This window comes from Moschus berezovskii, chromosome 28, assembly GCF_049115385.1.
Source record: "Moschus berezovskii isolate FMDL1 chromosome 28, NW_MosBer_1.0, whole genome shotgun sequence".
Taxonomy (NCBI): domain Eukaryota; kingdom Metazoa; phylum Chordata; class Mammalia; order Artiodactyla; family Moschidae; genus Moschus; species Moschus berezovskii.
This window is the reverse complement of record NC_142487.1, coordinates 24777768-24795633: the sequence shown is the minus strand read 5'-3', so window position 1 is coordinate 24795633 and position 17866 is coordinate 24777768. Positions and strand designations below refer to the sequence as shown.

General features: G+C 39.7%; 1 protein-coding gene across 5 annotated transcripts in view; it reads right to left on the bottom strand.

The window, feature by feature from the left end:
• The window catches only part of WDR7 (WD repeat domain 7), a 345084-nt gene that overhangs the window by 127041 nt on the left and 200177 nt on the right, over nt 1-17866 (bottom strand). For all 5 annotated transcript variants that reach the window (XM_055417429.2, XM_055417428.2, XM_055417427.2 and 2 more), the window contains one exon: nt 11960-12181. In XM_055417429.2, the coding sequence (XP_055273404.1) occupies nt 11960-12181 (222 nt within the window). The remainder of the gene's footprint in view (nt 1-11959; nt 12182-17866) is intronic.

Genomic DNA, 17866 nt, shown 5'->3' with positions numbered 1-17866 from the left:
GTGGGTTGCCATGCCCTCCTCCGGGGGATGTTTCTGACGCAGGGACTGAACCCGCGTCTCCTGCGTTGGCAGATAGGTTCTTTATCACTAGTGCCATCCGGGAGGTAAGTAAGTAAGTGTGCATGTGTGTGTTTTCATGGTTGTCACCCCTACACAAGCCCCACTTTGTAATCCCGGCCTTAGACTCTGTAAATGCCCTCTTTGCCAGCGGGCAGGACACTAAGCTTTGTCAGCAGAGGGAGAGGAGGGCCCGCCCTCCCAAACGCCCAGCGAAGCCCCCAGGAGATGGCAGGCGGCTCCCGAAGACAGCCAGTCTGTGGCCTCCAGCGGCGGGCTGCTTCAGAGGACATGAGGCCCTCCAGGGACCTCAGGCCCGGCTCCACCTGCCCGCACTCTTGGGCAGCAGTGGGCCACTTGTGCCCATGCCCTCTGGGAGGGTTCTTCACCATCCACAGGAGGGGTGTTTCCACACGATCACGTCGGAGGAGGGCCTCTCCTGGCCTGTAACTCCTCTATTACCCGTTTCCCCCCACCCTAGAAGAGGTGATAGCTGACACTGCATGTGCTCCTGGATCCTAAGAGTTTCTTCCACCTCTCTTAATAGTTAATCGCTTCCTACCAATAAGCACCCCTTCATTTATTTTCTGTTCACAACTGTTCTGAGTTCTGTTCTAATATGCCTCCCTTCTTTCTCATCTCCCTTCAAGATTATCAGGAACCAGCATCACACGGTTCCAAAGTAACTGCTTTTAGTTTTGTGATGGAGACTACTATGCCGCTCTTACAGTCTTCCAGAAGATTCTACTTCCTCCTTCCTTCACATAATTGGAAGTGGCACATTTCAGACACTATGAGAGCTCACCAATGTCCAGCCCAATTTAATCTATGGTTGACAAGATGAAACTTTTTATCACAGTAAATGTATGCTAAAACGACTAAATCAAAATGCCATTCACAAAATTAAATAATTTACTTTATATATATATATATGTTCAGTGAGTTCAGTTCTGAGATCATTTTATTAATCATGATGTTAACCCTATTTGCTTAAAGGAGAAAATCTAGAGATTTTGGAGTATAAGTCAGATAAACATCACTTAGGCACATACACAATTCAAAACCTAGAGCATATATTGAATTCTCATAATTACTCTTCAAAATATGCATTTATCAACATGTCAACACCTTTCCAATGTAAAAGAAACACTCATTCATTTTTAAATGTTGTGTGATGATCAGAAAATGTCAACAAAGAGGGCACAGCGTGTGTTTATAGCCCACTGGACACGGTTCAAGGTCAGTTTCTAACTCGCACAACTCAGCATGACATTTTTTAACAGTAAAACAGAAAAAGGAAGTTAATAAATGAGAGGCATGCTGTACTGGGACCTAATTCCCATGGGCAGCTTCCCTTAATGTAGGTTCAAGGAACACAACAATAAATTGTTTAGCCATGAGCAGAGGAAAAACTGTAGATGTAAAATAAAAGATGACTTAAAAGTTTCAGAAATGTCGGGCAATGCCGTAGAAACACATTATTGCATCTCTAATACCAGAGCTTAAAAAAGATTTTTTCCTTTTTTCCTATGACTAGCAATAAATAAAATTCAGAGTATGGAAATATTTACTTTGCTATTTTCTCTCAACTTAATTTCATGTAATACCCCAGGGAAGGACACATCTAGTTAAATGCTGACTTGAAAGTAAGAAGCATTGGTATTTAATGGACATGGAAAAAAACTAAATTGAAAAAATTTGCTTTGTCTTCCAAAACCTACCTACTAATAGAAGTTTCTGTTCACTTCTTAGAAAAAGCTTTCCAAGGGTACCGTCAAAAGTTTCACAGCTTTTGAAAAGGTTAGACCAGATGCTCTCCTTTGTCCCCTTCGGCTATGAAATTGCTTGAGCTTACAGAATCAAATATGTTAATTACAGCGACCCTGGAGTACATATATTAGGACAGACAAATGTGAAGGAATGCTTCTTCAGAGCTGTCAGAAAACTTCAGACCAAGGTTATTTAGTATCAGATATAAGAAAGTCCTATTCAAAATAAAAGGTGGTGCGGAGTTGCCACTAGCAACACAAAGCTCAAACCTGCCACTAAATTTGCGACTCAGTCAAGGTAACGAGATGTACATTAGATGGTTGGCAGAGATGCATACCAATGCTATATTACATTCTAGACCCCCCAAAATTGGTATAATGTCTTTGTACTACATTCTTAAAGGATACAGACAGACCTCAGAGTACCAAAGATGCTATATTTAGCTACTGAAATATTTTTAACAAAGTCACTTTAAAGCCCTTTCGTATATTAAATGGTAAGAAAGGACCACTAACAAAGGATTCAAATAACGTACAGGAAGGCTCACAGATTTTTTTCCTGTAAATAGCCAGATAATAAAAAACTGGGGCTTTGTAGGCCATACAATCTCCACAGCAACCAGTGCTACACTGTGAAACAGCCAACTAGTATGCAAACAAGGAGACATGGCTCTGTTCCAACATTTTATTCGAGGAAAAATGGGCAGGGGGCCAGGGTTGATTCACAGCTTTGGTCTGCTGATCTATGGCCCACAGGACAATCGCATCAATACAACACAGGTCCACAAAGCAGGACATGTGTGGGGGTGAGTTTTGTGGAAATAATTGTAGCCTGGTAAGCTGATAAGAGGTACCTCCATAGGAGGGATGGCAGAAAAACATTTTAAAGATGCTCAGCTTCAAACATGGCATGGCACTGATACTAGAACCTTTAAAAGCAGACTAACAATTGATAAAGAACAATGAAAATAAGATAGGCAAGTTCAAGTGGCAGCAATAAATAGAAACCGTATAGTTAGGATAATAATAAATCACATAAATAATTTCATAGAACTGTGTAATTTTAGATGGAAGTGACCTGAGAAATAATCTTGTCTAACTTACTTGTTTTATGGAAGAGGAACCAAAAATGCATAGTGCAGTAAATTAACAAAAAGAATTGCAAACTAAAGGTATTTTTGGAGAACAAGGATGGGATTACATCACCAAACAAGGGTTTTAATGCAAGTGTCAGATCACAGTTAAAACGATAAAGCTGTTATACAACATAAATTATTTATAAGTAAAAACAGAAGAGCAGTGAAATTTTCCATTTGATCTGAGCTTAGTATGTTGATGCGGTTAAAATGTGAAACAAGGTAATAAGTAGGCAGAAATTCATCCAAATAAATAATATACAAATATTCAAGAATACAAATCAATAATTATAAAAATACGTGTTTTATTTCAACACATATATAATAATACGGCTGAAAAAAGTGCATTTTTTATAAATCCTCTGGGAACCAAGGAAGTTTACCACAAACAGTATGAATCAGTATGTATTGTAGCAAATAATATCATGGGCTTTGGAAGAAAAATTGCATTTGGATTCAAATCCTTTATAAGACAGATAATCTTAAGGAAAAAATCTAATTTTTAAGAGTATCTGCTCACTCATATATAAAATGTCGACAGTAATACCTACCTTATAAGATTTTAGGAAAAAAATTTTTAAGTAGTCTATATACATATATATGTCATTTACATATATATGTCATTTACATACAAATGTCCTAATACATAGCAGATGTATTTCTTTTCTTTATTCTTCAGGACACTTTTCAGTAACAACAATAATAACTAACATTCAACTAACACTTATTTATACTTCAGGCACTTTCAAAGTGCTTTGCTGCTGCTGCTGCTAAGTTGCCTCAGTCGTGTCCGACTCTGTGCGACCCCATATACGGCAGCCCACCAGGCTCCGACGTCCCTGGGATTCTCCAGGCAAGAACACTGGAGTGGGTTGCCATTTCCTTCTCCAATTCACATACACTAACTTATTTATCCTTACAATACTCCTCATGAGGTACATGACATTGCTGTTCCTATTTTTCAGTTAAAGAAACAGAGGCTAAAGCATGCAAGGCCACACAGCCACTGAGCAGTGACTCAGAATTTAAACCCAAGCAATCCAGAATACTGAAATTCCAATAAAAAGGCTGAGCTACCTAAAGAATTAGGACTGAGAGTAATAGAAGTGTCATTTATTCACTCTGACTAGTTCCCATTACCTCTTCCATCTTAAAATATAAAGAAAATTACAATTTGTTCATTAAGGTAGTTCAGTGACCAAAACCACCATAGAATACTCAATGTCAAATAACTATAAAGGACTCTGTCTTCGACTGGGTTTCTCTACTCTGGCTACAGATGAAAATTACATATGAAGCTTAAAAAAAAAAATAACACAGATATCCAAATCTCACCCCTGACTTTTTGAATAGGAACTCCAGGGTAGGGTTCAGACACATGCATTTTCAAAACACTCCAGATATGATTTTAGTGCACAGCTAGAGTGAGAATTGGAGTTCTGAACACCAAAGATACGATGGCAATGCAAGCCAAGTGGCATCTGGAACCAGGACAGGTTTTCAAGGGAAAATTATCAACGAGAAGGTGCAGGAAAGAGCAGGAACTGCCCACTGAGGACCATGAGCAGAGTGAACGAGGCGGGCAGTGGGGCAAGAAGCCAGACGGGGGCAGGCTCACCGTCGGACGCCGGCGAGGCCGAGGCGCACACGAGGAAAGCACACAGGAGTGTGTTTCTGCAGCCACAATAGCAGCTCAGCAACACCATCTGAATGAGGTGGGCAATGGGGCAAGCAGCCAGACGGTGGGCAGGCTCACCGTCAGACGCCGGCGAGGCCGGGGCGCACACGAGGAAAGCACACAGGAGTGTGTCTCTGCAGCCACACAGCAGCTCAGCAACACCATCTGAGGACGCGCTGTGACCAGGGAAAAGGCCCACCGTTTCTGGCCGTTGTTTATCCTTGCAAATGACACGATGCTTTCCTCATCATCACTGCTGCTTTTTTCACAACTTGCCACTATTGTTAGTTTTGTTTTTAATTGCAATTCAGTGACTTTGTCCCAAGTTTGCTGATAAAACATCTGAGATTTGGCTTAACTTTCCTACCGTAAGATGTCAGAAGTAAAATTCATTATAATATCAACTCCAACCAAGATTAATGTAGTCATTAAATAAAATATGCATGGTTAGAAAGCACACGAAGTATTCAGGGAATCATTTTCACAACAGTAGACCCACAATCAACTAGCAACAGAAGATTATTAATATAAAACTCTAAATATGGGTTTCATAGGATTAAGACATTGCTGAGACAGCATCAAATTGAGGCTTCCAAATTGTGGTATTACAGCTGAACTAATCAAGAGGGACACAAGTCTATTCTGCTTTTAAAAATCATAGTAACATAGGAGCCATTTATTCCAACAAACTCATGGGATTCTTAACTGTTTATTTTAATGATTTTCTCTAGAGAATCGAATGGAATCTGGATCTTTCTTCCAGAACAGAAATGCAAGTGCACATAAACAGTATTTTCCAGGTAACATTATGACGCCATTCACCCTGGCCAGCAGAAGAACCCTGGATTTGCAGATTTCCTAAAGACCCACTATGAGGAAACATTCATTTTCTTTCTCTAAGTTTTTCACATCTTAGCTGTGAACTGCTCCTAAGTATGGAGGCGTGGGTTTTGTACATGCTTATCTCTCTACAGCGCCAGCGCATCCCTAAACAAACGATTCAAAGGGCGCCTGTTTCCAGGCGAGCTGTGGCTCACTGATGGGCTGGCCTGCCCCTTTTCTGTACGGCGCCACGTATGAATTGCACTTGTTTGTGAGACAAGACAACTGCGTGAAACGGTGAACACACAGATTCAGATCTGGAAGACAGGTGTTCAAGTCCAGGCTTGATGCTTTTCTAGCAGTACAAGGTTAAAACGTTTGACCTATGCCTTTGCTGTTTGTAAGAAAGTTAAATTCAACTTCAGCAATTTTGAGTGACTACTGAGCATAGCTTCAGGGTCCTTATCTGATAAATGGTAACAGCATGCAATTGACATGTTTAGAAGATAATACATATAAGGAACATAGCAAAATACCCTGGCACAGAGTAAATGCTCAGGAATCGACTCATTAACGTACCTCATATTGGATAAAATATCTGTATTGCAGGGTAACAAGAGATGCATGTGGACTTGGAATAAACACTGTGTTAAATAAATGGTGGTGCCTGTGGACGGGAGGGGGAGCTGGGACACAGGAGTGAGTGACGTGCTGAGTGGAACCCAGGAGAGGCGGCCCCTCCTCCCCTCGGCAATGGATGCACTCCCCAGGCTCTGGGTGCTCATGGCTGAAAAGTATCGGCGGATTCTCCCTGTGGGATTTGCCCCAGGATGAAGCGAGAGGTCCACCCAAAGCCACACTCCTTTTTCAGGGCACCCCTGATTCAATGACTGACTAACCTGGAGACGTAAAGGCTGAGCCCTTAGGCCCACTTTAGGACAAGTCTGAAGTCTATTCCAGCTCCAGAGCTCCCAAGATAACTGAAGCTTTCTGGGCAATTGAAATGCAATTCGCCTTCTCCCTCTGCCCAGCTTCTGTCTCTTCTTAAAGGTACTGATCCCCAGGAAAGTTCCACACAAGTGTGTCTCAGAGTCGGCTGCCTCGGGAAATGTCTTATGACACCTGCCCAAAGTCAGAAAGCTAACAAGAGACCAAAATGGGATCTGCTACAGACGTGCCAGCATCATTCCACAATGAATGATCCAGAAGGGTGGGGTGGGGAGGGAGTGAACGGGAAGGAGGGGGCATGGGTGCATCTGTGGCTGATTCTTGTTGACAGAAAACCACAAAATTCTGTAAAGCAAATAAAAAAATTTTTTAAAGCAATTAAAAAGATAAAGTGGCAAAAAAAAAAAATGCTTCGAACAAAATATCTGACATTATAAACAGCTGTTTTAAAGACCTCTTTTATAAAAACATTTGTGCTTTGATTTATAAATGGAGAAATAACATATCATTTTAACCAAATCAGATGACTTTAAATGTGACTTATTCATATTTATTCTAATTTGTGTAAGAAATATGAATATCAATAAATCTCCCTTACCTTCTTCACTCAGGAAAAAAAGAGCAGAACAGATCAAGTCAAAGGAGGGACCAAAAGACCTATAAGGTAACATAAATGATTCCATAAAATATTCTAATCACGTCTCATATGTGGAGCAGAATAAAAATGAAGGAAGATCCCTATTGAAGTTGAGCTGATGAGACACAAGAAAGCAATCATTCCTACTTAGAGCAGAAACAGGAAGGTGAAGGAAGAGGGGAATTTCCTGGGATGCTTTCCATTTCTCTTCAGAAGCAGAGACCAACTGGATCAAAAGGGGCTTCAGAGATAGACAGCTTCTGCCTTTTATTTTATACAAGCGGAAACTGCACCCTAGAGGGTCACTTTGCTCCCAAGGGTACAAGGTCACAGGGTAGCCTGGGCTAGGACTCAGTCTCCAGTCTTCTAGCTTCGTCTTCAGTATATGATTCTCATACTTTATGTAAAGGGTAACACCCACAAAAAATTCATATAAATTACAGCATAAGTATAAAAGGTATCACAGGAACTTCCCTGCTGGTCCAACGGCTAAGACTCCACATACCCAACGCAAGGGGCCCAGGCTTGATCCCTGGTCAGGGAACTGGAGCCCACACGCCGCAACTGATGATCCTGCATACCAGAACAAAGGTTAAAGACCTCACGTGCTACAACTGAGACCCAGTGCAGTCAAGTAGAAAACAAATATTAAAAAAAATAAAATGTATTATAAAACTATGTATAACTTTTGAATTAGGTATCAGGGTCTCTCCCCGCCCTCCCCACCAGTGTGGATGATTGGAATTTGACTGCGTTATGGGTTTTCACACGGAGAAGGCAATGGCAAGCCACTCCAGTACTCTTGCCTAGAAAATCCCATGGATGGAGGAGCCTGGTAGCCTGCAGTCCATGGGGTCGCTACGAGTCAGACATGACTGAGCAACTTCACTTTCACTTTTCACTTTCACACATTGGAGAAGGAAATGGCAACCCACTCCAGTGTTCTTGCCTGGAGAATCCCAGGGACGGGGGAGCCTGGTGGGCTGCCGTCTATGGGGTCACACAGAGTCGGACACGACTGAAGTGACTTAGCAGCAGCAGCAGCATGGGTTTTCACAGAATGTCTTTACAAGGAAGGTTAGAACTCCAGCAATTAAAGTTCATCAAATATTGTATCTTAATGCCCTTATCTCAGAATGAGGGTAATAATTACTATCTCATTCAATAGGATGCCATAAAGACTAAATATTTAATGGTAGCAACACATTTTAAATGCCACATAAACAAATACCATAGCGATACACATAGCAACTTCTAGCAGGTTAATATTACGCAGAACCGATTGAAAAGAGCCCAAGTAAGACACAGGAACATTTAGACACCCAACTAATTCCAATCAAGACAGCAAGATTTAAACTGATAAACCTAAAGTTTAATCAAGACATCCCAATTCTTCGAAATCCCTGTGTTAGGCAAAAATCTAAGACTTTTGGGAAAAAAATAGGGAAATGGGATAGAAGTTAAAAGAAATTCATGATTATCTTTAAATTACTTTTAAATTATTTAAATAGAATAGGGCAACCATAATATGTAAGTAAATACCACAGACATTTTGTAGATTTTAAACTTGTTCCAGTAAGTCCCATATCATTCATTTTTATATATGATTTCTACTTTCTAGAAACTTCTGAGAATCTCTGTCCTTTGTTACAATGAAGTAATTATAAATATTATTTGCTAAGAATCACTACCTTCTGTCCTTTCCACATCTACATTCTTTATCCAAAGTGCTCAAAGAACAAGTTTGGTTTTTAAAGACGTCACTGTTTTAAATGTTTGGGTAAATTTTATTTCCCTTGCTTGGAAAAGTGGAGGAGGCCCCAGGCAAAAGTTCCTCTGAAGCAGAGCTCAGCCCAGTTTCCCTCGCGTGAGAATTAGGCTTTGGGACCCCTTTGCAGGGCATTAAAGTTCAGCTCCCTGAATTTTAACAAACCAAACAGCAGTACTAAGACCCTTCCATTCCTTTATCAATTCCCAGGGTTTCTTTGAAAAATCTCCATTTCTACTGTGCTACTGCTTTTTAAAAATTATCTACTTCACTTAACCTATTCTTTTTCTAATTATATTAGTAACAATTCACAGATGAAACTATAAGTCAAGAGAAAAGACACACAGAAGCAAACTCATGAATATCAGGATTTTGAATAAAGATAAACTGTGATTAGTAAACACATGATAACAATACTAGATAGCTAAGATAATGTGGTATAAACCAACCTGCCTGTGTGTGCTCGGTCGCTAAGTAGTGTCCCACTGTTCTGCGACCCCATGGACTGTAGCCCACCACGCTCCTCTGTCCGTGGGAGTTCCAGGCAAGAATACTGGAGAGGGTTATCATTTCCTTCTCCAGGGGATCTTTTCCAACCCAGAGATCGAACGCACATCTCCTGTGTTGGCAGGTGGATTCTTTAACACTGAGCCACCGGGGAAGCCAAACTAATCTGCCTAACAACCAACTATTGGCTTGGGTAAAATCAGTCAGTGCCTCATTGATTTATAATGCTCCTACATTTATACACAGATACTAAGATATCTGGCATCACCAACTCAAGGGACATGAGTTTGAGCAAGCTCTGGGAAACAGTGAAGGACAGGGAAGCCTGGAGTGCTGCAGTTCATGGCGTCACAAAGATTAATGACTAAGTGACTGAACAACAGCAGCAGCAGCAGGGATATAAAGCTGGATGAAAACTCCAGAGAAACAACACTGACGTTCACTTTCCTCGCAGCAAATACACAAATGAATGCTGTAGAGGTATCATATAAAGCAGGTTGGACTAAAGCAGTAATCTTCAAAACAGGTAACCCCTTCAAAAGGGAGTATCTTAAGTTCTTTCAAGGAAAATATAGTTTTTTAAGTACACATAGTCTTAAGACATAGTTAGTTTAAAGGAATTGATTTTTTGATGCTAAATATGCAAATGAATACCTTCCCTAAAACACTGAGGGTGGAAATTTTCTCTCGAGGAAAATAATCAAGGATATAAGATTTTTGACACTGAAAGTTTGCCATGAAATTTTTTTTTAATGGATGATGATGGCAGATATCAAATAGTTATGCCAAATATTCTATTGAATTAATTGAAAAGAACAATAGTTTTATTTTTAAATGTCAATGTTACAATATCCTCAAAATGTTATCTGTTGAAAATGTTCAAACTTATTATTGAAAAGTTTTAGCTGTCAATACAAAACTGTGCAAGAGATTAGACATTTCTTGATACCCACTAGACAGACAGTGAGCAAAAAAGTTTGAAAGCCACCAGACTAAATCATGTCAAGGTTTCATTAACCTCTAATATTCTAATATCAAAATTCTAAACAAGGTACTATATATATATAAGTCCTACTCTGTCTAGAGTGACACAGAAAGGTTGGGCCTATTAAAGAGCCCTTGGAGTGCAGCTGAGATTTGAGCAGGGTTTTATGAATGGAAAATAGGAAACTTGAAGAACCCGGGAAAAGATGAAGAGGCCCCTGCAGGAGAGGGTGAGCAGACGTGGCCGGGTGGAAAAATGGGAAGACCGGGAACTTTCAGGTCGCAAGAAACTTGGGTTCAACTTCAGGTTTTACTACATTTGGGCTCAGACAGTTTGAAGAAATCTTCATTTCTATTTGGAAGATCAAATAATGAGATATAAAAGAAAGTGCTTTTTAAATTATAAATTAACAGCACTTGTTAGTCATGAAGCCCTTTTCAACCAGAAACCATGAGCAGTAGCAGTTTACACCATGGCCGAAAGCATGGGCTCGGGAACCAGCAGATTGTGTCGGGACAAAAGCTGCCAATTCCTGGAGGGACGATCTCAGCCCGGATGGGTGGGATCAGGCAGGCAACCCAGTCTAGAATGGGGCTTTAGTAATAAAGTTACCAACATGACTCCTTGGTTTCTCAGAAAAAGTATGTGACAATGATCCAATGAACTTCTTGGCTAACAAAGTAGCATATATTTTTTCCCCCTTGCTTGAATGTCAAAACTCCAAAAGAACACATTGCAATTTATGCTACAAAGAATATCTTGATGTATTTGGTAAATTATATTTGGTGGTTAAAGTGGCACATTTATTAGAAATGATTCTGCATTGCAGTAGGAACATTCTGACCTTCACCTAAGGGCGTTCTGACACTAAGGTACCAAAGATCTCATTATAAAATACCCTGACCTATTACTAACATACCAAACACAGAACCAAAAGCGGCAACACTAGACAAACCCTTTAAGCGCTGATGTTTTTAGTCTTTTGAAAGCTGTTACTGGAATATTTTTTAAATTATAGAAGTAATTCATAGTTCCTCATTCATGATCTTTAAAATATATATTTTTTACATATATAAATACATCAGTTCAGTTCAGTTCAGTCGCTCAGTCGTGTCCGACTCTTTGCGACCCCATGAATCACAGCACGCCAGGTCTCCCTGTCCATCACCAACTCCCGGAGTTCACTCAAACTCATGTCATATATTTATATATAAAATACATACATATGCATTTATATATATAAACGCAGACATATATATTCACATACATACGAATGTATACAGAAGACAAAGCTGGTCCTCCACACTTACCCCTGACTTTTCAAACCTTGTTCACGACAAGATGCATAGTTTTTCAGAAATTATTTTAGAAGTTAGAAGTTTTGGTTAAGGTCTTGACCAAAATATAGAAACACAAAGCTCAGAAATGTGTTATTTTAAGAAAAGCATTTAAAAGCCCATGTTTTAACTTTTAAAAAGTCCCAGAACTGTAACTACAGGGTAATGTGCCAAATAGATTATACTGCTTTCCAATTTAATTTAAGTGTTATATTTGTGCTAAAACTCAGCATATGTTTGCTACTCTTCAGATATTTTCAATACATAATATGTATTGAGAAGCAATAAATCAACGTTAGGAATTTTTTAACTTACAAGTGTGTCTGGCCAGTGAGTAGTTGGATCCACCACTAGTCAAACCAAATCCTTCAGGAATCTGACTAGAGCTTCGAGGTCTGGTCAACAGTTTAGGAGGTTCAATTTCAGCACCAAATTCAGCTCCTATTACTCCCAGCAAAACAATAGCAGTAGCTTGCTTCCGTCTTTCCTCATAAGATGTGGAAATCTTTTTCATTTGTGGGACACTTGATAAGCAACCTGAAAACCCAAACGTAAGAACAGAAATTAAAAGACTATCAATACTTATGATAAAAACATTCAAGACTACTCGTTTACGAACGAACTGTCTTTTCAATAAATGGCACTGAAACAACTGGTCATCCATGGGCCAAAGAATGATTTTGGATTTCTACTTCTCATGATATAAGAAAATGAACTCAAAATTGATCACAGTCCTAAATACAGAACTAAAACTAAACAACTTGCAGAAAAAATATAGATGAATATTTTCATGATTTGGGGTTAGGCAATGATTTCTTAGATATGTTAGCAAAACATGAGGAATTTTTAAAATGTTTTCAAATTGAACTTCAATATTAAACACTTTTGAGCTTCCAATAACATAATCAGGGAAGTAAAAAGAACACACAGACTGAGAGAAAATATTGTCAAATTATATACCTAATAAGAGATTGTATCCAGAATACCTAAGGACCTCTTCAGACAACTCTGTATTAAGAAAACTCAACTTTTAAAATGAGCAACTAATTCAAATAGGCATTTCTCCAAAGATATATGAATGGCCAATATGCACATTAAAGCTACTCAACATCATTGGTCATTAAGTTCAGTTCAGTTCAGTTCAGTCGCTCAGTCGTGTCCGACTCTTTGCAATCCCATGAATCACAGCATGCCAGGCCTCCCTGTCCATTACCAACTCCCGGAGTTCACTCAAACTCATGTCCATCGAGTCAGTGATGCCATCCAGCCATCTCATTCTCTGTCATCTCCTTCTCCTCCTGCCCCCAATCCCTCCCAGCATCAGGGACTTTTCCAATGAGTCAACTCGTCGCATGAGGTGGCCAAAGAAATGGAGCTTCAGCTTTGGTCATTAGGAAAATGCAAATGAAAACCTCAGTGAGATACCATTTTACATCCATTAGAATGGCTACAATTAAAAGGACAGCCCATAACATGTATTGTTGAACCTGGACAGAAATCAAAACTCGCATGCGTTCCTGGTAGGAATGTAAAATGATACAACTACTTTAGAAAATAGTTTGGTAGTTAGAGTTATAACACATTGCCCAGCAATCCCACTCCTGGGTATCTACCCAAGGGGAGTGAAAACAAATGTACATATAAAGATGTGTACATGGAAGTCCAGGCTTCCCTGGTAGCCCAGTGGTAAAGAATCTGCCTGTCAGTTCAGGAGATGCAGGAGACGTGGGTTCGATCCCTAGGTTGGGAAGATCCCCTGAAGTAGGAAATGGCAACCCACTCCAGTATTCTTGCCTTGAAAATTCCATGAACGGAGAAGCCACAGACTGTGGGGTGCAGTCTATGGGGTTGCAAAGAGCCGGACACAACTGAGCGGCACAATGCCTGTCTACAACAGCGCTGCCCGTCAGAGCCAAAGATGGAAACAACCCAAGTCCACCAGCTGTTAAACAGAATGTGCGACATTCATCCAATACAGTGTCATTCAGCAACAGAAACAAACGAAACATTAAGACGTGGTGCAATATGGATGTAAATACATGTACACAGCCAACTTGATAAAATCTTAATCTTTTCTATAGGTGTTTCAGATTTTTAAAAATAATTAACTAATGTGGATACAGCTAAAGTCTACTATGGGTTGTGTCTTGACTTTACTACACCTCTCTCTTACCCTAGAGGTCACCATGATTCTGATCTTATCAAATATTTTTTATCTATTATATAATCATATCAATGTTACCTGAAATGTCTATTTTCTTGCCTTGAACCATGCTTGCATTCCATCCATAAACTCTGGGTATATGGATGAATGAAAACCAGTACGTAGGTAGGTAGATAGGTAGGTAAACAGGCCAATAGACAAACTCTGAACTAAATTTGCTCATAGAGTTTTTTGAGTGTATGTCCATGGGTAAGACTGAACTATTATTTTCTTTCCATGTACTATTCCTATTGGCTCTTGGTAGCAATATAATACAAGCCTCCAAAACTGGGTTAACTTTTACTCTCCAGTACTCTGAGAACAGTTAAAGAATCATTGAAGTTAGATGTAATTATTTACAATTATCAGGGCCTGTGTGCTTCCCTGGTAGCTCAGATGGTAAAGAATTTGCCTGCAATACAGGGGACTCGGGGTTCAGTCCGTGGGTCAGGAAGATACCCTGGAGAAAGGAATGGCTACTCACTCCAGTATTCTTGCCTGGAAAATCTTATGGACAGAGCAGCTTGGTGGGCGACAACCCAGGGGGTTGCAAAGATTGGACACAACTGAGTGACTGCCACTAACAGCGCCTGTGTCTCAGGAAGACCCTCTTCTGGAATCAGGAAGTAGCAGACACAGGGGTGGGGAAGGCTAGGGTGGAGGAAAGAATATTTCTGTTGTTGTTATGAATTCATTTTCTGTAATAATTATTTGGCTTGATTTTCTACTAAATTCTTGAATCATTTCAGATAGCTTACAGTTTTAGAATTATCCATTTCATCCAAGTTTTTAAATGTGTTGGTCTGAAGTTATTTAGACTGTTCTCTATGATTTAAAAAATCTCACTTGTATCAGTAGCTATGAATTCTTATAAGAATTGTTTACCTGTGCCCAGTTACTCCATCGTGTCTGACTCTTTGCAACCCCTGGACTGTAACCTGCCAGGCTCCTCTGTGCATAGAATTTTCCAGGCAAGAATACTGAAGTGGGTTGCCACTTTCTACTCCAGGGGAAGGGGACCTTCCTGAACTAGGGACTGAACCCACGTTTCTTGCATCTCCTAAACTGGCAGGTGGATTTTTTTTTTTTTTTTTTTTTTACCACTAGTGCCACCTGGGAAGCTTGCTGTTGACTTATGCCATCTCTAATATTATTTTCCGTGCCCTCTTGATCAGTTTTTCTAGAAATACACTTTATCAGATTTCCAAAAATACTCTGGTTTTGACCTTACTGTTTCATTGCTTTCTATTTCACCCATTTCTGCTGTTTTACTATCTCTCCTTCCCACTTCCTGTAGGTTTTCTCTCTCTCCTCCCTTTCTCTCTGTTTCTAGGTTCCCAGGTTGAACACCACTCACTTCATTGTTTTCTATCATGTTTAACACAGTGAGTCACATAGTGAGCACCCACTCTCCTACCTCCTTTAATAAACAAGCTTGATTTTGACTGAGCAGCAATGTATTCATATACTTTCAATATTCTTGCAGGAACTGAGAAAGCCTGGCCTTACACATTTTAAGTTCTCTTTGCTCACAGGAGCCAAAGCCTGCTTCTGAAAAGCAGCTAATCATTCCAGTCGAGATTACTGAATTTCTCTTCCGTTACCTGTTCACAAAGATATCTATCTTTCTTGAGCCTAACTATGCCTTGTTGGTTTTCTATTTGAATATTTTATCCATCATAGCTATACATGGGGTACAGAGGGATTTCAAAGGCAAACTTCTGGAGCCATCTTGATTGGAGGTCAGCTTTCCGTCTTTCTAATTTTAACCCATCCAGTTTTTCTTGTCTCTTTCAGCACACTGTTCTATACATTAATTAAATCAATATAAGGAAGGGCCCTCAGAGCAGTATCGCAACCAAGAAATTAGCAGTAGGGACTTCAGAATACTTTTAGATATATTTATTTTGTCTCTGTGGAGACAAAAAAATTTCTTCCTTTGTTATTCTATACTACTGCAGGAAAGGCAAGGGGATGAGAACAGGGAGGGTGTGAGGGATACCAAACACCAGAGGTCTTCATACAGCAACCTCAAGGACTTTAACGTTAGGTTAATGGAAAGCTGCTGAACAGTTTCTGTATAAGCTGGTGTCATGAGATTCACGGTCAGAGAGCTCTTGATAGCAGTAGCAAGGAAGGGGACGGTGGTGTGGTTTAGTCGCTAAGTCGTGTCCAAACCACTGTGACCCCATGGACTGCAGCCTGCCAGGCTCCTCTGTCCGTGAGACTTCCCAGGCAAGAATACTGGAGTGGGTTGCTCTTTCCTTCTCCACAGGAATTTCCTGACCCAGGGATCAAACCCAGGTCTTTCTTGCATTACAGGCGGTCTCCTGTATTCCAAGTGGATTCTTTACCAACTGAGCCACCAGGGGAGCCGCAGTATGGGAAGGTAGATTGGGAAGTAAAAGAAGATTGGTGTCAAGTAGAATCAAAAGACGGCTGATGCAGTGATCAAGTGGAGGAGAGTGAGTAGCAGTGGTGGTAAGATTCACAACTCATCCCTTCAGTTAATCATTCCTCATATGAGAATGGAGGACCTAGTGCATGCATGGCACTATGCAAATATGAACTAATGAACTGATACGGGAAGAACGAAGATAAATGAACAGGGATAAGAAAAGCAAAGTCCCCATCCCCACTGAACTTACAGGTGACTAAACAGGAGTTGGAAACGTGACTGTGACAAACCAGCAGGAACTTCACGGTCTAAGAGAAGAGTGTGTGTGAACCTGAAGCATAAAGGGATCTGCTGATTTCTACTGCAAGGACAGGTAACTGGGCTGGAACGCTGTAAGTCGAGAAGGGAAAGGTGAAAAATGAGGGCAAACCACAGACGACTCTACTGGTCATACTCCCATTGTTCAGTCCTTTGAACAATGGAACTTGGGGTTTTGGAAAACCCTAGGAATGCTGGAATGCTGTATGAAGAATGCTGGATATGAGCTGATCAATAAAGAGGGTATTGCAGAAATGAAAGCGACAGGTTAAGGTTGGTTTGCTGTTGAGATGTTAAATAGGAGATGCAGAGAAGTGGATGGCTTCTAGATCCACAGTGAGCTCCAGGTAGCTGATAGAAAACACTGCAGAAAGATACTAGAAATCACGCTCTGAATTCTTTTAAAAATCCAAATTAACTGAAACTAAAGTAAAACAAAATTTTTAAAGCCCTTGCAAGAGAGATAAGTCTGCTCTTTCTAGAAATTAAATTAAAAACAAAAACAAAACACAACACCTAGAACACAAAGCTTCTTAGAATACTTAAATTCCATTTATTTAGCTCTGCTGAAGGCAGAGTAGGATGAGGGCTGAATCTAAGAAATGGAAATGGCAAGACAGTATAAAGAATTTAACAGTCCGAAAGGAATCATTGAGTAAGAAAGTGGCATTAAAGTTCTTACGGAAAAAAGGGGGATTAGTTATTAAGGTGGTAACATCAGAGAGTAGTTATTGTTTATTTGGAGTCCAAGAAAAGTTTGGTGCAACTGAGAACACAAAAGATTTGTTCCTGTCATTGTTATAGTTTCTTAGCTTCTGCAGGTTACATTTGACTGTTTGGTTTTTTTTTTTTAATTAATTTAGGAAATTTGCCACTAAAGCATTTATAGAAAGACAAAATCTTATACATCTCTGTCTTATACATGAGACAACAGAGAACAGATTTATCTTTAAAACTATTCTGATTCTTTCACATAAGATTTTAGCAATTATTTTCCTAATTTGCTTTATTTTGTTTGGTGTATTTCAAATCACACATAGGCTGCTTTATAACATTCCCCAATGTTACAAAATTATAACTTCCAATGTCAAGTTAAGTCATATTTCATGAATTAACATTTTTTATAAAAAGTCTCAATTAAAAGGTTTAAAAATATTTTTGTAACATAGCTATGTCTTCTAATCAGACACTATAGTACGCATTTCTGTTTCTTCATGGATGTTTTTTCTCATTTTTTTTTTTAAGACAAAGAGGAAATGTTAGTAAAAGCATGGCATGTGAGTATAGATTCAAAGAACGGCAC